The sequence below is a fragment of the Myiozetetes cayanensis genome, unplaced genomic scaffold (genome assembly GCF_022539395.1).
Source record: "Myiozetetes cayanensis isolate MyiCay16 unplaced genomic scaffold, myiCay2020 scf10, whole genome shotgun sequence".
In the NCBI taxonomy this organism is placed as follows: Eukaryota; Metazoa; Chordata; class Aves; order Passeriformes; family Tyrannidae; genus Myiozetetes; species Myiozetetes cayanensis.
The window spans coordinates 7,669,974-7,694,351 of record NW_026086605.1 but is presented as its reverse complement, the minus strand read 5'-3'; the positions used below and the strand labels follow the sequence as shown (position 1 = coordinate 7,694,351).

The window sequence follows — 24,378 nt, the reverse complement described above, 5'->3', positions numbered from 1 at the left end:
AGAAGCCCTAGTAACAGAGAGAAAACCCCAGTATTTCTCCCTGTACTTTTCAGTGACTAAAAATTCTGTTAATCAGTTTTGAATGATTGATATTATTCCTCTATCTGCTTAGTAACTGGTTCTATTAAAAGCAGTATGTGCTTCCATGTGCTTTATATTGTACTTGGTTACATACAGAGACAATGGTAAATACAATGACTACCATGTCTTCCTTCCCCTTACTATCTGTGTAACACCTTAAGAGTGCATAACATTTTATGGAGGAAAGTATTTTATTCTTTGCTTCACAGAGTTAGCCATCATTATTAGACTTAATACAACACACAGAATGCCGTAATATTGATAAATAATGTTGTAATTCACAGTGATTCACTGCCTGGCACTTTCTTCGTGGAACAGTCCAGTGAATTCCAGAAATTTGGGTACTTAGGGATGTTCAAAACAAGTTTGAAGATGATAGGCAGGAATGAATTCTATTTGATTCTTTACCAAAACCCACCAAGAATCCATTGGCTAACCACTAGTATTTTGTATTAATCTGCTTTGTTACTAATTCTGACTCTGCAGTTTCTATATACATGTTCTCTATCCACTTCTCCACTCCTCTGTATTAGGGAGAGTGTGCTGACCAAATAGATAATTCTTTTTTCCTCATGTCCAACTTGGTAGCTTTGCCACTGGCTTAAAATAAAGTGTATCTCTCTGTATATAAATAAAGCTATGCTTTTATTTGGATTAAATTGGAGAGGTCTCTTCTTCCTTTAACTTGTTTTAAACTTTGGATTTAATCCCTATCTCTGTGTGTATAGCAGATTTTTATTTTTTTTTTTATGAAAAAACTGTAACCCTCTACCTGATATGAAAGGTTTCTGGAAGGTTAACCCTACCTGTCTCCAAAATCTGTTATGACAAATTCTAGAAATGTTTTACTTGCTCTGTAGAAAAGTACTTTCTTTGCTCCATTTTAAAGGTATTTGAAGTTTCAATCTACAGGTGTTCCTTATTTCTATTAATGTGGGATTTGAATTTTTGAAGTCTGTACAGTTCTAGCAGGAAATAATGAAGAGAGGACTAATTGTTCTAAAGAACTAATATTCCAGTCAGGAAAGAGAAATGAAAGCACACCAGAACCATATTTGTAAATGCTCCTGCAGCAGTACTAAAAGAAAGCTGCTTGAATAGTTAATTTGACATGGAGACACAGAATTCGTCTCAAATATGTGGTGAAAGGAAAGTGAATAGCAGCATTCTTAAATCAAGATAGCCAAAGGAAGACAGTAATGAGTTGGGTTGCACAGCTGGAGCTGTGGTAGTTTGTCTTAAAACGCTTATGAAAAGAATTAAGTTCACTGTCATGAAAGTGTATGAATTGAAATCCTGTGGCTGATTTGAGAGTGTGTAAATATTAGGGCACCATTACAGATCACTTGATAACAGTGATGGCAATACTTGTTGCTTTGGGTGTTGGAACTGGCTGTGAAGGCAGAGAACTCAGAGTAATAAAACAGCACTTCCATGAATGTCCTGTGACCTTGATAAATGTCAGGATAGATCAGTGTTGCTGACAGGTTCTTGGAGCACCTAATCAACAAAAGGAGTACATGTTGATTTGTTTTTGAGCAGTTAAAATATAACTTGCATAGATTCTGCTGAAAACTTTTCAGATTATTTGATATATGTTTTCATATGTTTTTGTTTTGCCTTTCAGCTTGTGATGAATGGAAGATTTTACCAAAACCTAACCTGCATCGAGATGTCAACAGATTTGGTCACACTGCTGTTGTCAGTAATGGGTAAATGAAGTGTCTTTTAAATCTTCCTCACCACTTTTCTGAATGAGAAAACCCAAAACCCTGTAGCAGAAATTATGCTTTTGTGAAGTATGGTTCAATGACATAGAACTGATCTAATTTATTAAAGGGAAAAGTAGTGCTTGTCAGAGTCCTTACTTGTCTTAGGTAATCAGTCCAGCTAATCATCATCATAATCTGTCATGCTGTGGAATCTGTTAAATGGCATTTTAAGTTAACCTTCTAGTGTACTGAGGCTTTTTCTCAGCATTGTGAGCCACAGTGAATTTGATATTTGGTACCAGCTATAATCTTCATCTACCTCTGGTGGGAGAAATATTTTTCTCTTTGCAGCATGCTATAATTTCTTCTTCTTCTCTACAATCATAAAACAACCACACAACTAAAATTTGCTTGGAAAAAAAGGCAATATTGTGATGATACTGATACAATCATCATCTTTAACCACCTGCAGGAGGAAAAGCCTGCCAGCATCTAGACGATATTAAGCACATTGCTTATCCTCTAGAAAATGTAGCATTCTTTAATGTCATTTCATGTTGAGTAGAGAAGCACAGTGAAGCTTCATCATCCAGAAACAGCAGCTAGAGTGGATCTGGAGGTTTCTGCATTTGGTGGCTGAGCTCTTCTTCTTTTATCCCAATCCCCAAAAATAACATTGTAGGGCAAATGTCTCCTTTTTTACCGGAAAACAGAGTTGGGGTTTAAAGGAATCTGTACTGGTTGCTTGTGTCAGTTTGACTTTTGCTGGTTGCCAACTGGCCTAATAATCTGATACTTGCAGTGCTGTGGATCATTATTCTTCTACATTATTCATCACACTAATAAACTCAGTATTAAGTGTATGTGGGCCACTTACAGATCCGCTACCTAGGGATATTGTATAGGTCAGAAATAACAGAGGTAATAAGTAATACTACAAATAAGAGTGTGACTGCATTTAACAAAAATAGCACTAGGTCATAAGTCTGTACACAGACCACTTGACATTAATCAATTAACAGATTTATTCATTAAGAGAAAATTGCTTGGAATTAATGAATTCAACAACTGACAGTTTTTCTTTATGATTTGTAAATTTCATGACATCTCAGCTGTGTCTTATACTTCAAGAATTGTCACTTTGAATGAATTACACTCAAGGTGAAAATTCCTTTTTTTTTTTTTTTTGAACTTAATGGTGTTTTTGGTAGGTTTCTATGTACAAAAAAGTGCAATGCAAGATACTTTCCAGATTTCTGCTATTGGTAACTCTCTGATTAATTCTGTTTTAAGAGTATATGATACAAGAGATACACAGCTTTCCTATTACTGTTTTTACCTGAGACTGTATGTAGTTTAAATGAGAAGGTGAAGGACTCAAGGTTTTGCTTTTGATGTCAGTAGCTACTGCAGCAGAAATATTACCAAAAAACTCCAAAATATCCATCTTACCAATTGTTGCAGGCTGTCTTTGAAATCTTTGTGAAGAAAAATGTTCTTGTATTTCATGCTCTGTTCTCATTACTGAGCTGCAAAAATGAAGAGTTTCCTCCAGAGCTCTTCATTGTTTTTTCCAGAAATTTTGTATGTGCCACTCCCTAATACAGACAGCAAAGTGAGCTTCCAGCAATTTTTTTTGTTAGTCTAAACTTCCATTGAGAAATAAATTGAACATCTAATAATTAAAGGAAACCACTGACAGAGTGTTTATTAGAGAAAAATGAAGTGTTTTATAATATTATGTGGGCTTTTTACTTGTATACCAAGACAGGTAAATCAATAAATTGTATCTGCAGTAACAGTTATATTTACTTGATTTTTCCTAATAGGTCCATGTATATATTTGGGGGTTTTTCAAGTGTTCTGTTGAATGACATCCTCGTGTACAAACCTCCAAACTGTGAAGCATTCAGAGATGAAGAGCTGTGTAAAAATGCTCGTCCAGGAATAAGGTGCCTGTGGAACAAGAAACACTGTGAATCTTGGGAATCTGGACATGCCAATAACATCCTTAGAGCAAAATGTCCTAAGAGAACAGGTAAGTGAATTCCAGTCTTTTAGTGTCAGATTTGCAATGTGATGTAGGAGATGGGGGGGTGGGAGGTGGTGGTGGACAACCCCAGATGACTCCCAAAAAATGTAACCACGTGGAACCAGTGGCTGGAATGTTAAAACTGTTCCTCTCTGGGAATACCCAGTTCTGGAATATTTTTGTATTTTAAATAAAGGGAAGTAGGTGCAAAAGAGCACAAATTTAAGGGAAAGCATAACAGCAGTCAGGACACAAATGGCCACTGCAGGTGATCCCTGGCATTACAGACGTATGGAACTCTCATACCTCTGTGTGTCAATAAGTGAAAAGGAAAGCAAGGCTGCTTCAAATAGATTGTCTATCAAACAGTAGCATTTGTACAGAAGAAAATAGCACAGTCCCAGCTGGAAAAAAACTTGAGACAAACAAGCCCTTTGCTGCAGAATATCAGAATGGGTTCAAGTTTGTCATATGAATTTCTATCCTGTATTGTTTGAAAGAGCAATTTAGTGTTGTGAATAACTGTGCAACTTATTCCTAAAGCATTTTGGCTTGTCACAAATAAATTGCTTGTGAAAGCATTGTTCTTACATGTCACATGAACAGAATATTTATCCCTGCTACGTGAACCTACTATTTTTTTTCTGAGCGTCTTTCCTTTCAGCACAGTGTAAAATTGCTTCCCAAACTTTGACTGTGTGCTGTATGTACAAACTGCCATACAATTAAACTGACAGTCTATGTTTAATGCCTTTTGAAAAGTTATTAGCACTGCTATTAATCAACACTTCAAGACACTTTATTTTTCTGTTAGCTTTTGCTAAGTTAGCTTCTGGACTAGCTATAAAGTTACAAACTCATAAAATAAAAGATGCATGATAGAACAAAAACATTATCCAGCTGAAGTTCTCTGGAAAACTACTTTTGTACATTTTCACAACATTTAAAGATCTAAAGCCTAGAGAGTTTAGAGAGTTTCATCTATATATCTATAAAAAAAAACCAGTCTTGAGGCAATGAATTCAATACAGATCAAAGTGGATCTTATAAAAAGCTGATCATATCAACAGGTGCTTAAAAAAAACCCCAAACAAAACAAGGCACAGACAGAAAGGCTGAAGGAAAATAAAAAAGTTAGAGCAGTTTCTAAAGTACAGCTGCTGCAGTGGCAATAAAGTGGAGCTCAACTTGCAAGACTGGTCTGTGAGGTCTGTAGAATTCCAGTTCCAAATAAGTCATGTGAACAGCACTGCTTCAATGCTGGCAAATTCTTCCAGTTTCAGGTGGTAATTTTTTGCCAAAGGCAATTTTTCTTATATTATTTTACATTACTTGGCTCAATTTTTACCTGATTGAGAGTATCACCTGAGAAACTGCTGATGGTCACTATTAAAGGATAAGCAGAAATTTTAGTGAGTTTTCAAAAGATCGATTCTTGGATGGAAAGGCTTCCCTGGCAAGAGAATCTCTTCAACTTGCATGACCCTGAGGCTAAAGGAGCCAAACTGAACAGGAGGTAAACACAGTAATTAGAGTAGAAAATAATGGTACAGATTCTCCTTTTTTGGTCATGGTGATTTTTCAGATATTTGCCTCCTTTTAAACAGAAGTAACAATTTGTGTCTGAAACTATTTTAAATAACCTGAATTTTAGTCCAAGTCTGAGTATTAAGGATTTAACATGAAGTCTTTTTCAAGCATATTTAGTAGAGAGGGACAGAACTCTTAACTTACCATAAAATGTCCATGTGTTGCTAATATATGTCTTAGATATTTTTTCATTTACTATTTTTGTCTTCTTATCTTCTTGCACAGCCATCTAGTATTTTTATCAGAAACCTGCATCTAAAGAGAATCTTTCTTCTGCGTTAAAGTGAAGAAAGAATAGTTGAAAAAACTTCGTCCTACTCCTAATTTATGTATTGTGCTACAAGGGCTTGTATGCTGTAAATCAGTGAATATTCTTTCAGTTGATATGAGACTTATGAGCCTTCAGATGTAGTTGTAACTAAAGGAATTTTTGAAGGAGTAAATCTTATTAACCGATTAGAATTAATTTCCTGCAGTATAACTTAAACCTTTAAGAGTGGCAAGAATTCAAATGGAGGGTGTAACGGGAAAAGCTCTGGGCAAGTGTTTGAAAGGTGGTGTTATCCTCCTCTTGTGGGACCTTTCCTTCTGACTGTCGCTTGTGCCGCAGCTGCTGCAGACGACAGATGTTACCGGTACGCGGACTGCGCGAGCTGCACGGCCAACACCAACGGCTGCCAGTGGTGTGATGACAAGAAGTGCATTTCAGCAAACAGTAACTGTAGCATGGTGAGTCTTTGCAAATCTTTGAGCATGTTGGCAGCGCTGTTCCTCCTCTAGGTACTGTAGAATAACGCTCGCTTGTTTTGAGCACCATCATCAGCATGTTTGCCGGGCTTTTGCAGTAAAAATCTTGCAGAAGGCAAAAAAAAAAAAAAAATCTAGTTCAGGGTAAACAAAATTATTCTTTAGGGTTGTGTTTAGCCCATTGTTTATTTCTCAGGAAAATAGCATTGTCTCATAATTAATGACATTTGAAAGGCCACAAAGTCCATTATTAACTTGTATTTTCTGCATATGTGGGGTACAGTACAAGGGCAGAAACTGTGGAATCCTGTGAAAGGTGGCTGTTTGCTTTTTTCCCTTTCAAACACAACCGGGTCAGTCTCATTAGTCTTGGTATTCTGATCATTGATCAGCATAGAAATTTTTTTCTTTAAGCCATGGACTTAATTGTCATCTCATTAAAGGAATATGAGCCTCTGTAACCACGAGATTAACTGGCTTGTGATGGTTTGGGGAGATTGTTCTGATGTTTTTAAGTACAAGCAATCAGATTGCATGGATTCAAGCAAGTTTATAGCTTTCTCCTTTTAATATTGCTTAGTGCCATGTTTTATACTTTATGTTGTTGTTCCCTAGCTGCTGCATCTCTTGCGTGTTCATTTGATTTTTGACAAGCTTCTAATAGTATTTTTGCTTTATAAATTTTGCCTCCTTATACTCTTCAGGTAGCTGCAGTTGAGTTCAAAATCCTTTCTTTACACACTTCCATTAGTAAAAGTAGCTTGCTCTCTGTCTTGAACCTGTTGCAAATCAATCTTGTTCTCCAGACAGACAAATTAGGGTGTGAGCTGGATTGATTCCGACTCAAATCTTGCCCGTTCAGAGCGAGCACAGCCAGCTCTAATCACTGGCATTTGTAACTAGTCACTACTAATAAAAGCAATGCAGACACAAATTCATCAGTGGCCGTGTTATAAGTCTGTCAGAGGGATTTCACATTCCAGGCACTAATGCTTAGTTTCCTTTGTGATCTTCAAGGGCTCTTCTTTCCCTGACACGTTGTACTATATTAGGTACTAATTTTCTAACCGTGGTTTTCAACTCCTGAGCAAGGAACAGTTGCTAAGGAGCAGACCATCCTCATGCCATAATAAATATGAAGCACTTGGTATTTTAGCCCAAGCTTCTCAGTTCAGTGTCCTTCTCTGACAACCTTTCATGACTAAGATTGTCAGCTTAATTAGCAACTGATGCACCGGTCTTCTCTATATCATTTCTTGTCTTTTATTCAGGGTTTGAAGTGGGTAGCAAAGGCTGTTAGTGCAGTTACTGAAGAAATCAAAATGATTTCTTAAAAGAGGTGCCATTATAAATTGAAGGTGGTTGTTGCAAAATTAGTCTATTGGCCATGAGATGATGGAGGAAGGATTTGCGTCTTCTATAAAAACCGACCAAAATAGCATCCACAGAACAGCTCCACGTGAAGAAACAGAATGGATCAGGCTGATTATCCATTTTCATAGGCTGCTACTTCTGCACTAGGCCCATGAAATGAAAATGTTGTGACAGCACTGTGATAATATGGGATAACAAGCTGTAAACTCAGAAATATCACAAGGAGAAAGCCCCACTTTTGCAGCTGTACAGCTGATTTATGACTTAGATCATAGAACTCCAGATAAGACAGACAATAACATTCTAGAGTCTGCTGCTTTCGCAGCAGAAACTGGCCAGTATACTAAAGGTATGCTGTCAACCAGTTTGGTTTGGCCTCGTGGTCACAGATATTTGCAAAGCAGCGATTGCTCTGCTGATTGGAAGGCCTGTAAAATGTGACAATTTCCCTGAAATAATTATATTTGGACTGATGGACTTCATAAGCAGTGCTAATGCACTGATGATGCACATATACCTGCCTGTACTCACCATCTGATGTGAGTCAGCACGTTAACAGGACACTCTAGTCCTGCACACACTCATGGATCATCAAGGTATGTATCATACTCATACCTGATGTAACTGCAAGCAGAGGCTTGCAGTGCCAGCTCGTTCTGGAGGTCTGACTCATTTCAGCACTAGGAAAGCTGGTTTGTTTCTGTCTCAGTAAAACTCACAGAAGTGGGATAACTTCTGCATGCTATGTTTTTAGTTGGCCCTGTCATGTCTGATGCAAATGTTGAGGGTCTACCCCACAGGGAAATAGTTTAGTTAAAGAAAAAGAGTGGCTTAAGAGTGGTACTGAAATTTGACTAGTGAGTAGGTTGGAGAGCAACCTAGCAGTAGTGCCTTGTTGGCTGGTTTTGACCATTAATTAGAGGGTTTTGTCTGTTGTAACAAGGATTTTGAAGGTTGCCCTGACAAGTTACAGCAGACTGCTTACAGTAGCTTTACATAATACACTGAAGTTATTCAGTAATAAAATGTAAGAACAAAAAGTTATTTAATTTTTATCTTTGAGATTGATGGAGCTAAAAAAGGGAAGATTACCTTTTCTCCCTTTTCTTCCAAAAATGTGCAAATACAGATACTTGTTCACCATAAAGCAACTCTAATTCTGTCTCTTGCTAAGTTCAGACTTCCTGAAATATCACACACTGATGTCTTTATAGATTCCTCTTTCAAGCTCTTTCACGGAGCCTCTTGCATCTAACCCAGGGCCATTTTCAGCTTTAAAACATAGACTGTTGTGTAAGGCTTTGTCACAAAGGAGGAAATTATGATCAATGTACTTACTCTTTTTCTCCCACTCGTTACCTGTCTGCATCAAAAATGGAAATTCAAAAATAAATATTTTGATTGACTTGTAAAACCTAATGTTTCTGTGCACATGTCCCTCTAAGCACTACACATCACTCTATGTTCTAAAATTGGGAGAAACAGCTTTCTGTCATGCTCATATCTGCTTTTTTCCCCTCAGATTCCTTGTCTTGCATCTTCCTTCCTTCTTTTTTTTTTCCCCCCAAATTTCTGTGTCCTGTTTATGATATATTTCTAATTTTTGTGGAGTATATTATACTGACTTTTAGCAAGCAGTTCACTGTCCTTAAGTCTGTTGCATTGATTTTGCATTTTGGACTTTCATTTGTGCTCATTAATATCCTGTCTTCCTGGTCCTCACTAGTTCTGAAGCATTTTGCCTATTTCTTGATAGATGAAAATCTCCAGATCAGGATCTGCTTAATGAGTTTATGAAACCATATTCACTTTGTATGTCTGCACATAAAAAGCTTTATCTTGCATCTTGTGAGAATGATACTCCCTTACTGATTATGTTGTGCAGAAACTTGACTATATTTGTAATTTATAATGGAAATATTCTCAAAAGCTTTACCTAAAAAATAAAAGAAAAAAAGAAAAGCCTTTGGGGAAAGACTAATTTCATTTTAGATTGCTGCACCTTTACAAGGTGTCATTTTTCTTGAGGTAGTAGCGTGGAAAAGTAAACAAAGAATTGCTCTGCTCCTCAGGGAGGAACTGCCCCGTGATAACAAAATCTTTTTGTACCTTATGACAAATAAAATAGTAAATGACTGAAGAGGGCTGACCAATTGCAACAAAATGCAAAGTTTCCTTTACTAAGGAGGACCAGAGAGAACTTGAATTTTACAGTAAAAAATTTTCTATTTTTTTTTCCCCTCTTCAGAAATGGAACCAAAGAGTAGTTGATAAAGTGGCAGAGAGCCCCAATATATTGAGTAGTCTTTTTTAAGGATAGCAATATATTAAGTCCACATTCTGGCCATAAAGTTGTTCTGGTTTTTTTCAGGCATATGTAGGTCCATTTGAAAATTGTGATTGCATTGAAATCCTGAAAGCACAGGAATACTTTTTTGCTTGCCAGCTTTCCTTAAACTGTTCTTAAGCAAGAGAATGTGAGCTGGGTTTGGACATGTACCATGCCACTTATAGTTCTGATTGGCTCAAGTGCTGATAGGCTGGAAAATGTTAAAATATTTATCCTGTGCACATGTAAGTTGTTACTGGATGAAATCTTGACTTCTTTTTGATATTTATGATGTGAAAGACCTTTAAAGGTTTTCCCTCTTCTGTCTTTTATTTTACTTTTTTTTTTTTTCCTTTTCCTAACCCACTTGTCTCCTTCCTCACCCTTTTCTTTGGGAAACAACCAGAAATGCTTGCACTAGTTACCAAAAGAGATTGGTTTTGATTCTTTATACCCTCAAAATAACTCTTCCCATTTCTACACCAAACTCAGGATGCAGACAGCAGTCCTGAGGGGTGCACTTCAGGAATTAATAAAGAATGTCTTCCTTCTCCCCTTCCACTGTCTTACTCCTCTCCAGTAAAAACTGAAGGAATCAGTGGAGATGGGGTAGCAGTAACAATGTGCTCCACTGGTTGTCTACACTGTTGGCCTATAATCCTTCAGTTTATGGGAATCTTAACTGTCCACATTAAAAGATTGCAACTAAAGTAACTTATTCCCTTAATTACTTAAGGAAAAAGAGTTTTCAGGCTTGAACTGCAGCAGTAACATAATGCTAAACTTTACTTGGACAGTGTTGAGAGAAAATGTTTTCAATTCAAAACATAGAAGGGCTTGCAAATAAATTGAAAAACCCCACTTATAAAATTTCAGCTCTTATTCTGACTCTTCACATTAAGCTCATTATAATATCTACTCTTTTACTGTAACAAACGTATGGGAGGGCAGAGTACAAGGAGAACACTTAATCAAGTGGCATCAAGAATACCAGGCAATAGCACATGGACTTAGTATTTTTTTGGTCAGATTATGGTCTCTGATGTGTCTTTTCAAGTTGAGCACGAGTGATTTTTCTGGTTTGGAGAGACTAGTGATGGGAAGAGGCACAGCTGAAGTGTTTCTGCATCCACCTTGTATTACATTTTTGGAAGCCTTATTGCTTTCAGAAGCTCCAAAGGGGACATGTTTTTACAACCACCCCCATATCTCCAGCAGCAGCCTCTGAATTTCTTTGTGTTGGTCTCCAGACATGCAGTGTGATAAAGCCCCAGGTGGTGTCAGTTAGCTAAATAAAACACAAATTGGTATGTGATTTTAAAGTATTGTACATCTGAGTGTGGCAACATAAACTAAACCCCAGGAAGGGTACGATGAAGAACATCCTCCTTAGGGATGTGGGATCCTAGAGGATGCTTCAAAGAGAACTGTAGTCCTACAGTGTTAAATATTTTTATACAGTGCCTTAAAGATGAGAATAATTTTCTTTTTGCAATGTTTACATCACTTCCAGACAGTTATTGCCCTCTTTCATGATGGGAGTCCTTGGGTGATACACTAATGCAAATAATAATAATTACAGCAATCTGCCTACATTCGAGGAATTCAAAGAATAGTCAAGAGGAAATGTATAAAGTAGTGGAAGGAAATAGGAATAGAATCAAATTTATCTTGGAGGAAAAAAAGGAAAATTTATTATTAAGGAGTACCCAGCAGCAAGTTTTGGGAGTAGTTTCAGAGAAACAGTACAAATCTACGAGTTAATAATTTACAGTTGGACTAGACAAACTAGACAAGCTTATACTGTTAACCTGAAAAGTCCAGGAGGAGGAAAGAGGTACATAATTGAATAGCAATTTCTGAAATTCTAAGATAAACTCCTGTGGTATTTTCATTCTACAGTAAATACTCAGAAAATCACTGCAGTCCATAAGTCTAAATATCACCATCTCAGGGTCAGTACTTAAAACATCTAAGTAAATCAGACATAAGAGGGAAGCTTTATACATAACATGATTTACTCATTTTGGTGTGTAAACGTTACGAATATCCTACAGCAATATAGCACTTCTGTAACAGATGGGCTGTCATCTTTTTGAATTTCATTGGGTTTGGTAGCTTAAGTTATAACCTTAATATTGTGTTAATATGAATTACCTATTGGATTCACTTCTACATTGAACTAATGAGATTTTTCAGGCAAGCAATGTTTAAATTGGATTTAAGGGAAATAAGTGTTGGGAATAAGGGAATACAACAAAGAACATTATTATAGAATAGTCACTGGTACTTTGAATTTTATTTTAAACATTAAATAACCAGCACACAACAAGCTTCATGATTAGAAAGTAATAGAGCAAATATCTTGGTTTAGTTGGAAAATTGTAATCTATGTGTAATAGCACTGAAGAGTATATAATTTAAAAAAAACCCTGAATGTTAAGGGTATGTCAACATGAAGTGTTAAAAGTGAGTATTAGTTGAGATATTGTAGGTGAGTAGATGATGGTTACTTATGCCCTAAAATTCACTTCAGAGCATCTCTCAGGCAGTTCTGTGAGTGTGCTTCATGATGGAGTGGAACTGAATGGGGCTTTGTATCAAAGGTTTCTTTGTGCTTTACTCTGTATGCATTTATTGGCCCAGATAGACATTCTGTTACTTGATGGCATTGCCTTTGGCTCTGTTTCTTACTGTGGTGTAGATGCCCTCTACTAGAACTGCTTCTTTGGTTCTTGTTGCCTCACAGTAGCCATTTTTCTAGGACAGAAAAATAGTGAGTACCTGTTATAATAAGCATCTGATCCAATAAAGGCAAAAAAATTCAAATACAATAAAGTCCCTAAACAGCAGTGTTCTTCTCCAGCAATGAAACTGGTTCTGTGTGAGATTGAGAATTCATTATAGCAACTGCATTATCTCAGGACTTTGAAAAAAAAAAAAAAAATAAAAGGAGACTTCTTGTTTCCCCCCTTCCCTATCAGTGTCCATATTCCAGTACCAGCAACTGTGTAACTTATTGTCATAATGTCCCTTTATATGTTGTTTAATCATACTCCAGGAGACTATTAGAAGGGAAAGCACCCAAAATTTTCAGTAAATCATGTACTTGCTATCCAAGTGCAACTGCATTTGTGCTGCTATGTATTAATTTAATCTTTTGTTATTAGAGAGAGACAAGAGTTGTGAGGGTTTGACAAGAAGGACCTCCAGAGGTCCCTTCTAATCTCGACCACTCTGTGGCTCTGTGAGTGTAAACCTGTCTTGCATTAGGACTTACTTCTCATTATTACTGTGAAATTAAGCTGGTAGAGACAGCCTTATGGATGAGCTGATGCACTGGCTGAGGATTTAGGGCAGTTCATTAAGTACAATATCAATATTATGTCTTAATTAAGAGTACCATGCAGAGGGAAGAAAGATTTGTATCCAAAATGCCTAACTTGGAAAGGAAGAGTTCAGTTTTCAGGGGAAAAAAAAAAAAGAAAACCCCACCAAACCCACCAAAAGCCCCCAAACAATAATTCCTTCAGTGTTACTTCTTTTCTTGTATACTGAGGTAACAAAGGTATAATGTTATTCCTGGTTTCATGTCATGTGTAGAGCATATTCTTGCACCTTTGGTGAATGATATGTAATTATTTTGTACCTTGTGCCATTTTTAAAGTTCTGTTTGGCTATTGTGCTTGCTGTAACCTGCATAAGATTGAATAATTTAGTGAGAGTGTAACCCTTAATTATCTAAGAATCAGAGATTTAGTTTAGTTGTTTAAGCTCTTCCTTGTCTCTGTATGGGGAATCGACCTCTTCAAACTACACTCATAGTTGTGTAGAACAGGTGGGGTGATTTGTGCTCTAGAGATAAATTTCTTACTTTCAGCAACTGCTAAAGGAATCTGGACAAAGAGCTTAAATTCAGCCTGGCTTTTAGGTGGCCACGATTTTCTGGGAAGGATCCACCTGCTCTGTATTTCAGTTTTGACTTCTGTCTTTTTAATAGTTTGACGTGTGCTTGAGGTGCTGTTTTTGTCCCTTCCATTTTTATAGTCGGTTAAAAACTACACCAAATGTCACGTGAGGAACGAACAGATCTGCAATAAACTGACCAGCTGCAAGAGCTGCTCCCTGCACCTGAACTGCCAGTGGGACCAGAGGCAGCAGGAGTGCCAGGCACTACCTGGTAAGGGCTGTGGGGTGGCCATGCTGCTGACACTGTTCCTTTTGCTAGCTGGTTTTACTTTATAAATTGTAAGCCAATTATACTTCAGTTTTCCTGTGCAGATAGGGCCCAAGATCTAGGTTCTTGGTTGTCTAATGTTGGTACTACTGTGAAAGCAGTGAATATTAAAATGCTAATATGAAATACTCTCAGAAGGTGGCTGTTAATCATTCTGAAATAATATTTATTCTGTAATTTATATTCATAACTACGTATATGCAGTTAGATGCCAGAACCTTTTCCATTTGATCTTTATGGCCATATGAAATTAATGAACACATTTTTTCCACAGAGATTATTCATTAAATAATTTTAATCAGTTTATTCTGTGCAGTTTAAAACAGAATTTGTGCATTCTTTGTAAAGACTGACTATAACAGTTGCTCCAAATTACTTACTTATCTTTTAATAGTTACCTGAGTGTGAATCAAGCTGTAAAATGTTGAAGAGGAAATGTTTTCAATATGTTAGCAGAGTTTCCAGTCATTCTAATTGCATTTGTATCTAGGCAAATATAAATGCAGAGATAGGATGATAAAGGTAGGGTGAAGTAGATCTCTTAATTCTACATAAATCTGACGTAAAGGGATGGGTTAAAACACTATTAATTATGTATATATTCTAATCTTAATATTGTGTTTAATTCTTAGCAGGGAAGATATATTGGCAAAAGATTACTGTTATGCTGAAACTTAGCATATATCTTTTAAAAACATTAAAAAAAATTATAAGTTTCTTTCCATAAAAATACACTAATATGTATGACGCTACTTAGTATTTCAGAACTTATGTGACATGAAAAGGAAAATTGAGTGTGGGATGTGTTTTGATTTATGATCTCGGGAAGTTAAAATTCAGACTCCCTTGGGTTTTTTAAAAGTTCTTTTCAAATCAGCTTTAATCATATGCTTTTTGCTCTAGCTCATCTGTGTGGAGAAAGATGGAGCCATATTGGAGATGCCTGCCTCCACATAAATTCTAGCCGGGAAAGCTATGACAATGCTAAGCTGTATTGCTACAATTTAAGTGGAAATCTTGCCTCATTAACAACCTCGAAAGAAGTGGAATTTGTTCTGGATGAAATACAGAAGTATACGCTTCAGGTAACTTGAGTAACTAATTGATGCTCATGTGAAATAAATTTGCTTGGAGAAATCTGTTTTAGGCTTTTGTCCAAAGACAGGGAAGTTTTTGCCTCCAAAGAAATGTAACGTGGTGTTAAAGACTGGTATCAGTGATGTGTAGGTATTAAGCAAATCTCATGTTTAAAGCTGATGATGCAGCAGTTCCCAAGTGTTTCTCCCTACCTGATTTAAATGTTAAAATTTACTGCTTACCTGTGACAGAATATTTGCTCAAGAGGATGACTGGATCACTTTGGTGCCCTGGTTTCAGCTGTGATAGAGTTAATTTTCTTTTGGTGGCTGGTGCAGAGCTGTGTGTTGGATTTAGTATAAGAATAATGCTGATCAGGAGAGGTGCTTGAGGACTGGGAAAAAGCAAATATCACCCTGGCCTTTAAAAAGGGCAAGAAAGAGGACCCAGGGAACTACCAGCCAGTCAATCTCACCTTAATCCCTGGAAAGGTGATGGAGCTCTTCATTCTGGAGGCCATCAATATCCACATGGGGGACAAGGAGGTGATCAGGAGTAGCCAACATGGATTCACTAAAGGTAAATCGTGGTTGAAAAACCTGATTACCTTATAGGATGAAACAGTGACCTCGATGGATGAGGGGAGAGCAGTGGATATCGTCTACCTGGTCTCCAGCAAGGCTTTTGGCACTGCCCCTCACAACATACCCATGGGCAAACTCAGGAAATGTTTCACTTGGGTTTTATTCCTCTCTCATTTTCATTAGTATTATTATAATAAAAATATTTTGATTCAATGATTAAACAGTTGTTATCTCAACCCACAAGACTTACCTTTTCTTTCCGATTCTCCTCCGTGTCGAAGCTGTGGGGGGTGGTCAGCAAGTGGCTGAGTGCTACTTCGTTGCCTGCTGTGGCTTTACCATGAATTCTCAGAAATCCCAACCCTTAATACACTATGACAGGAGGATCAAAATTCTCTTCACTAGCAGAGAAAACCTGGCTTTTCACACCAGTACCCATAAAATTTCTCAAAGCTAGGCTGCAATCAGTCGAGGACAGTGAGGTACTAAAGATGTAAACTTCTCCAGAAAAGCCCAGCTTCCTACATAACTGGCATTTGGGATCAAAGGGTCACGGAGAAGCTGTGCTAGTATGTGAAACATGGAGAAATTCTCTGCACAGCAGCAGCGGAATTAGCAGGAGCTAATTAGCTTTCTCTGATAAAGGTGATGGAGAGAGAGGGCTGAAAACTCTTCCACGCCTCTGGCAAATACAGCAAGCTACCATCAGAATATTCCCTGGAAAAGTGATCCACATTAATTTTGTTAACTGTGGGACAAGAGAAGAGAAGATTAATTACCTGTTCCTGGGTGGTCAGGTTCAGTGTTTGAACAGTTCAATATGGTTTTAAACATATTGGTGCAAGTATATGAAATATAAGTATGCTCAAAAATGTCAAAGAGTGTACTCTCAGATGAGATGTCTTAGCAGAATAAGATTCCATTACAAGCAAATCAGTTCTTTTCAGCAAAGGGCATTTTTAGAAGTGTGTATTTTGTTTTGTAAAAGATGCAGCATTTCTTTGTCTATATAAAGTTCTCAAGTTTTTAAGTAGCTTAGACTTTTATGGGTACAGGAAAATGAAAGATAATTGTGAATAATAATTAAAGCTTGTATCAAACTAGTATGTGATTTACAAAGTTGTTATGCTGCAGATGAATTGAGAAGCATATGAAGGAAATAACAAGGATTGTCTTACTGAATCTCAAAGCAAAGGTTTAGGGACATATATTGTGAAACAAAATATTCTCTAATTATCATTTTTAGCATTCCATTTTAAAAAGGAGATACAAACATTGATTAAGTACTTGAGGTTTTTCTGGAGCAAAAGTTTTTTTAGTAGAAAGATATGTATTTTTTATTATTTGTTAATGAAGGAGAGAGAAAGAGAGAAGTAGTTCTATGTCAGAAGTTCTTCCCTGATATTGTACTTAGTGCAGCCTTGAAACACGTCCTGTCTGTCCACTCTTTGATATGAGTTAATGTTGGAAATGTAATTGAAACCAAAACAACAAAACCATGTTGGCAACATGATTGCTAGAATTATTTAGTTTGCTGCCTTTTTTTTTTTTTCTTTATTTCTCCCCAAATTCCTATTAAAATACTGCACAGGGGGCCTTCAAATACAATAATGTGTGATAGAACATTGATATGACTGATATTGCCTGGCTGGCTTGTGGTGTAGGTGAGAAATAGCTTTTTTTAGTGTTTGAAAGCAAGATTTTTCTTACATTTCAAAGCTTAGAATTGCTACAAGGTGACATCCTGCTGAGCATATCTTCATTTAAATGAAGTATGTCCTGAGCCAATGTGGTGATGTAAATTTGAGATACCTCAAATACAGTTTAGGTAATTGCAGAGAAATATATACACTTTAAAAGTATATCTTGGGTATAAACAATCACTTAGCTATCAGAATCTCTAATGAAATGCTACCATGACTTATCCTGGTATTTTCAGTGGCAGTGAGGAAAAAAACCCTGGTTTCTTTCATTCATATCTGTCCATCCAGTTGCATTTGTTCACTGTGTGATGGGCTAAAGGTGTTATCAGGTGTGACAGAGGCTCTCTGCAACTTCTTGATCTTCTTTTGTCTGCCTTTTCCTCTCAAACTGCAATCATAATGATTTAAGGAGTGAGATTTCATTTTAGATGTCTTATTTCTGGAACAGGTGGTGGTGGTGTGGAGTTCACAAATGTAGTCAGAGCAGCTGTAAGGTGAACATCGTGTCTTTAATCTCTTTTATCTGTGGTGGAGTTTGACCTGTGTGGTTAATATCAAAGGCTTTGAAACCTTTAGCCTGAAAAAAGAAAGGTTTCACAAGTTTTCAGGATACATGAATTTGTCAGAGCAGTGTTTGGAAATAAGAATATGATTCTGATTGTGTATCTGTGTTACTTGGAATTCTTATATTGAGAAAATAAAAAACAACTGTTGTGTATTTAACAAACTGTTAAAATAGCCTGGAAGGACTTGAGAGTTCTTTATTGTTCATAGAAACATTGTGTGACTTTGTAGATTGTTTCCTAATACACAAAGTCCTTGCTCTGACACAAATTTAGGACATTTTCCTTATCATATTTAGAATAATATTCAATGCTTTGGAAAGATTCAGTGGGAGGAAGCTGCCATTGTCTCCATACTCTGTCCAGACCTCACTCTGTATAAATAATTTCTCCTAATCCCTATACTAAACTGGAAATCCATAGGTTGCCTCCTTTTAAAGGGTAAGGAGAAGGTTATTCTGGTTCTAAAGAAAGAGAAAAGACAAAGATCTTTGTGGTATGAAGTCCAAACACTGTTGATTTTGCAGATGTATTCTGCAAACTACCACTGGTAGTTTTAAAGTCTAGTTTGTATTTTTCATTAAAAAGAAATTAAATTCTTTAAGAGAATGCCAAAGTAAACATAGTAGATAGACTGTAGATTACCACACTAAAGCAAAATGACACTTGATATTTTTTTATTATATGCTTTTTTTGACCTAGTAAGCAAAATATTATGAAAGGGAAGATTTGAAGTTTTCTGCAAAGTAGATTAAACAGCAATATGAGGTTAATTAACTGTTCCTACTAATATTCAAATGTTGTATATTCATTTAAAAGTGCAATTAGCTCCCTTGGGAGTTTGCTTGCAACTGTGGGATTTAACTAAAAATAATAATTTTCTTGTTAGCATGCAATAAATTCTGTGAAGATTCACTTTTGGTGTAGTAAGCATAAACAAAGAAGAGAACAGTTTTATACAATGCCTTTCATTATGTAAACTGTTTGCAACTTTTCCTTTGACTCACTGCTCACAAGGCTAAGCATCTTTTTATAAATTACACTGGAGTTCAGGTTGTAGTTAATTAGTGAGCTTTGCCTAGCTAATGTTATTCCTTGTTAGTTCAAAGTATTCTCAGAGGGCTGTATTTTCGTGGTTTTATTCTATGTGTGGTTGTGGTCAAGCTGGCATCTACTTTTTTTTTTTTTTCTGAATTACGCTCTTTATCACAATTTCTAGCAGTCCACTTTCCTATTGTGGTTTTGGAAGTCTAATAAATTATTTCAGCACTTTGTCTCCAGATTAGAGTCATTACATTGAGTGTCCATTGGCTCACCTCTAGTTTAACTCTCTTCCTACATTCAGGAAGTGAAGCTCAACCCATTTTGGATGCCTGAGAACGAAAATTTAAAAAAAAAATGTCCCCTATAAAGAAGAAACCAAAGCCCCACTGGAATACCAGCTATAATCTGTGTAGATGGAAATTGGGAAGTTCTGTTTTTTCAGTTTGCCAGATTGTCCTTTTTGTTTTTAACCAGTGGCACTACAGAATGTTTTAATAAGAGTAGGAGAATTAAGTGTTCTCATGACCTAATGCATGACCACCTGCTACTTACTGATTGCATTTAGATTTCATCATATGTGTCTAATAGATACTGAAACCCTTAAAAATCAGGAAATTTGCTCCCACTGCCTAAAGTATGTCATTCACTGGGTAAATATTTACAAAATATGAAATGTGACATTATCTAGCATGGTCAGAATTGATGCTTAGTTCAAGACTGGAAACCAAGCCCTGTGACTGTACATGGGATGAATGGTTTCTCTTTGTGTAGTTGCTGTTTGCAGGAAGCAGGTTTTTTCTTCATAATGATGCACAAAAGAGGCAAATTAACTGCAAGCTCTTCTCCAGCCTGTGAATTTTGTGAAAATGTCAGTACCAAGAGGCCACTGTGTTTTAACAGAGTTCAATTTTGTGTTTCATCCTAGAATAACTGTGTAACTGGAAATCAAGGAGTTTGAACAATTCTTGACAAGTTTGTTGTGTTAATAACGTGTTGTGAAGCACACAATAGAAAATGAGACAGAATTGTGACATACACTTCCAGGGCAATTTAAGATCCAAAATAAAAGGAATTTAAGTAAAGGTGGAGATAAAATTTTGAAAGAGAGATGTAATTCCTAAGTAATTTGCCTAATTAAGAAACAGAGGAGGTTTTTGAGCCTCAGTGGTAATTGGCTATTCAGTAAAGGTAGACTTGTTCACTTCACTCATTTGCAAATTATTCAGCCCTCATTAGATCAGTGCTGAAGCAGCAGCAGTACCTGAAAAAAATGTGTCATGACTACAGATGATTCCATTCGCTATAGATCTCAAGGCAACTCAATCTGATTTAAATTCTCTGAGTAAACAGTAGATTTAACGTGAAATATCAGCTCTTTAGTTAAGATTACGCATTTTTCCTTTCTAGCATAGTTCCATAATTACTATTTAAAAGAAAATTATGATTATGTAATTCAGAAAAAGAGAAGAGCATATTTTTGAAGTTATTAGTCATCAGTGTTTAACAAACTCCTGTGGTGGCTAAAAGCTGGCCTTATGTTCAGTTCAATAGAGCTGTAAAGGAGAGCACAGAATGGTGTTCTATTGGTATGCATTGTATGATTGCAATTTTGCTCCTCTGTCAGATGAAATTAAAGCCTTGTCTAGCATTTTCTCAGAATTAAATAATTCTGAAATCTTTCTTAACATAAAGGTTGATTTCTCACTTAAAAGAAGGTTTTTTGCCAAGCTTTTATCATTGTTATAACAGATTGTTCTATGAAAACAGATAAACTGTGACTAGCTGTATTTCAAACACAAATATACAGCTTCCAAGATGTGCTGTGGCTTCTAAAAAATAGCCTAGAAAGATATGGATGGGAGGACAAATGTATTCTAGAGATGATTCTGAATTTTAAATAGTGTAGTGGGATAAAGCTATGAAATATTTCTCAAGGTATATTTGATTATGTTCTCCATTGCAACATTAGTAAGGCCCATTACAACTTTTCCCAAGATGGATTTGATCACCTGCTGTGTATTGCATTGCTTTGTTTCACTGTAAAATTTTACTCTGATAACTTCTCTGTGTTTTTCCTTTCTCCTCTTTTTCTTTTTGTTTCTTTTTGGTTTTTTTTCTTAGTTATTAACTTTTTTTTTTTTGAGTAAGTTTGGTTGTGGTAGTTCTTGCTTTAACATGAATTGTACATTATGTATAAAGGTAGTTTTTATAAATGTACCTAGATTAAAAGAAAGAACAAGTCTTCAATCTCTCTGAGGAGTAGCTTTCTTCCTAATTTTCCGTGTTGAGTAAAGATCATCTGAACTTTCAGTAAAGCTGGTATTGAGAAGAAAAAAATGGGCACATTTGGGGCTGATTTTCTGTCTGCAAGTGTTTTTCTGAAGCATTGATTTATAGTGTACTTTTCACCCACCTGGTTTGATAGCAAGTATTTTTCAAGAGGCCTGTGACCTGGAATCCTGCATCAGCAAGTTCTGGGTCCAGAGAACCGGCAATCTCCTTTCCTTCCTGTCTGATCCTCTTCCAAAGAAGCATCTTTGGCAAGATATCAAAATAAAGGGATCAGCTTCCCACATTCATTTGGCATTAAATGAAACAATCATACAGTTCAAGAAAAGGATGTTCAACTCTCATTATTTCTTAAACCTGAGGAAGAAGCTGGATTGACATTCTTATTCAACACCTTTGAAGTCCTTCAGTTGCTTCAAGCACTTTGAGACTCCCAGCTATTAAGACTGAACCTTTCCTCAGTTTGAGAGATAATTTATAGTAGATTTATGCTTTTCTTTTTGAGAGAAATTAGTTTGATAGTTACAGAACCCTGGTGGCTTCAGGTGTCAAATGTGGAACTTGCTGAATTCTCTCTTCACAGCTGGATTTTTCCTGTTTGCTTTTGTGCAGCAGTGATTTTCTCTGCTAAACTTTGCTGATATCAACACACAATCTCTGCTGTTGCCAGCAGTCTTCACTTGTGGCTCACCACGTTATGGAATTGATGCCACATAGTTGAATATGCACGTTTAGCACATCACTGGGGCATTTGGGAGGCTTTGCTTGGATAATCTGTCTTTGGCATGCCCAGAGCAGCGTGAGAGAGCCTGCAGGGTCACAGCTTTGATGGCTTGTATTTGATAGCACACTCACCAGCGTTCATGTCTGTATTATGATGTCCTGTGCTAGCAAAGAGCCAAAGATGGTACCTATGGAATTTGAGATGCCTGACATGATGACTATAAACTGTCCAGAGAGTACAGCTGTTAAGAAATGATTATGACTATGGTATGTGTTGCTTTGAAATCTTTCATTTCAGGGATGCTGCTTTTATCTCCTGTGGCTTCTTTGGCTTTTCTGATTCTCTCTGGGACTTCATCATCATTAAAGGGGTTCCAAGACAATCTCTTACTCAAACAGAAGAATTTATCTCCAATGTCACTGCTGCACTTCCAATGTCACTGCTGCACTGTCAGTTTTCATTATTGGCCTAACATGCTTTTCACCATAGCTGGAATAGGATCTCTGGTTATTTATATGCTGATGCTGAGGCCAAATTATTTGGCAGTGCAATTGAAACAGTCAGTAATATGTTGAAGGTTTTCTTAGCTGGAATCCCTTGATCCCAAAGTAGGCATGTAGGGTTGGTTTAGGTCTGTGTTTGTCAACAATTTATCCTGCCTAAGACCCTGACATTTTTTTTATACATGCTTGGTGTGCACACACAGCATTCCACAGAGAGATGTTTGGAGATATGCATAGATATCCAAGGTTTTTTGAGACACGTGGACCATGTACATAGACAGCAATCTAGGCAACTAAACAACAAATAAGACAGCAGATTTATTATCCACCATTTTCCAGATGCCCAGGTTTCACTTTGACTATTTACATCATGTTCTTTCTGGTGTCTAGATTATGGGAGCTCTTACAGACACCTGGAAAGTTGGTCACCTGGGGTAGCAATGAAGTTATGAAGTTAATACAGAAGTAAGACACAAGAATGGGCAGTGGCATATTTGTTGGATGTTCTTGTTGCTGTTCAACAGAAGAGTGCATTGCTGCTTATGGAATTGAACATTTCTTAGTAATCTTCTGGTTTATTTAAGTTTTTTCTTCTCGTAGTGTTGTTGTGGCAAATTTTGTTTGATCATGATCTGAACTGATAGTACAGAAGAAGAGAGCATAGCCAGTACATTTTAGGAAGGTCAGGAATACTGATTACCTACCTACTGATTTTTTAAAAAGGTATTTACACACTAGTATTTTTGAAGCAAAATTAATAATCCTTAACATTTCAATTTGGTTCAACAAGGCAGAGGGGAGAGAAAATCACAGCATTCCTCTGACTGAATGTAGAATTGAGAGGGCTGAAAGATTTTCTTTTTTTTTCAGACATAGGTTAAACCTGAGTGACCAAAGAAAGATGTGAGATCAAAGATGAAAGATCACTCTGATAGAGAAAGGCAGTAGCACTTGGTTCACTTGTGAAATAGCACATTAGATCTTGAACCACGGCAGGTCCCCTTTTGGTATATTATAATGTTTTACTTACCTTGGCCTGTAAATTAAATCAGTGGAGAACCTAATTCACAATCAGATCAATATATCTGCTTTGGAGCTGACCATGTCTGTTCTCTGCCTGGTGCAGACAGCTGTGTTTGGGCATTCTGGTATTTACCTGCCATCACATACCTGTCACAGCCCCATTGTCCCTCTGTATCTCACTTCCCTGTGTTTAAACTGGGGTTAATAAAAACTGCCAGCACAGAGATTACTGGAGGAAATGTGTTTGATTTTGGCATCTTGAGATTTTTACAGTGATGGGGGCAAGTAATTTATGTAAATTTGTCCTGGAACAAGCAAAGGCCTTTATTCCTTAAAATCTGGTTTTCCTCTTGGTAATTGTATAAAGACGAAATAATAAAAATTAGTAGAATTTGTGATGTAATTTTACTGATATATTGTAACCATTTTTAAAAGAAATAATGCTTTTAATGTTTTCTAGACTATTTTATCTAACTTGTAATTTAATAATAAAAGTGTATTCAATGTGTATTTAATGGCATTGGAGTTGCAAATGTACCACTTTCATTTCTGTCTCTGAATTGTCTAAGCAATATAGACTTTAGAAGATGGAATATTATCCTATTTTTTTTCCTGAACTTTGATTTTTCTGAATTACTGTTAACTTATGTGTATTTTAATATCCAGTACAGTAGCCACTGGAAAATAACAAAACAGTTTCATTATGACCATTTGATCTGTATCAAATAATAGTAATGAGAATTTGAACAGAACACAGATTTTTAGT

At 36.5% G+C, this 24,378-nt stretch overlaps 1 protein-coding gene across 4 annotated transcripts in view; it reads left to right on the top strand.

The window, feature by feature from the left end:
* The window catches only part of ATRNL1 (attractin like 1), a 462,818-nt gene that overhangs the window by 88,617 nt on the left and 349,823 nt on the right, over positions 1 to 24,378 (top strand). For all 4 annotated transcript variants that reach the window (XM_050337075.1, XM_050337064.1, XM_050337088.1 and 1 more), the window contains exons 11-15: positions 1,709 to 1,793; positions 3,623 to 3,831; positions 6,026 to 6,144; positions 13,913 to 14,045; positions 15,006 to 15,187. In XM_050337075.1, the coding sequence (XP_050193032.1) occupies positions 1,709 to 1,793; positions 3,623 to 3,831; positions 6,026 to 6,144; positions 13,913 to 14,045; positions 15,006 to 15,187 (728 nt within the window). The remainder of the gene's footprint in view (positions 1 to 1,708; positions 1,794 to 3,622; positions 3,832 to 6,025; positions 6,145 to 13,912; positions 14,046 to 15,005; positions 15,188 to 24,378) is intronic.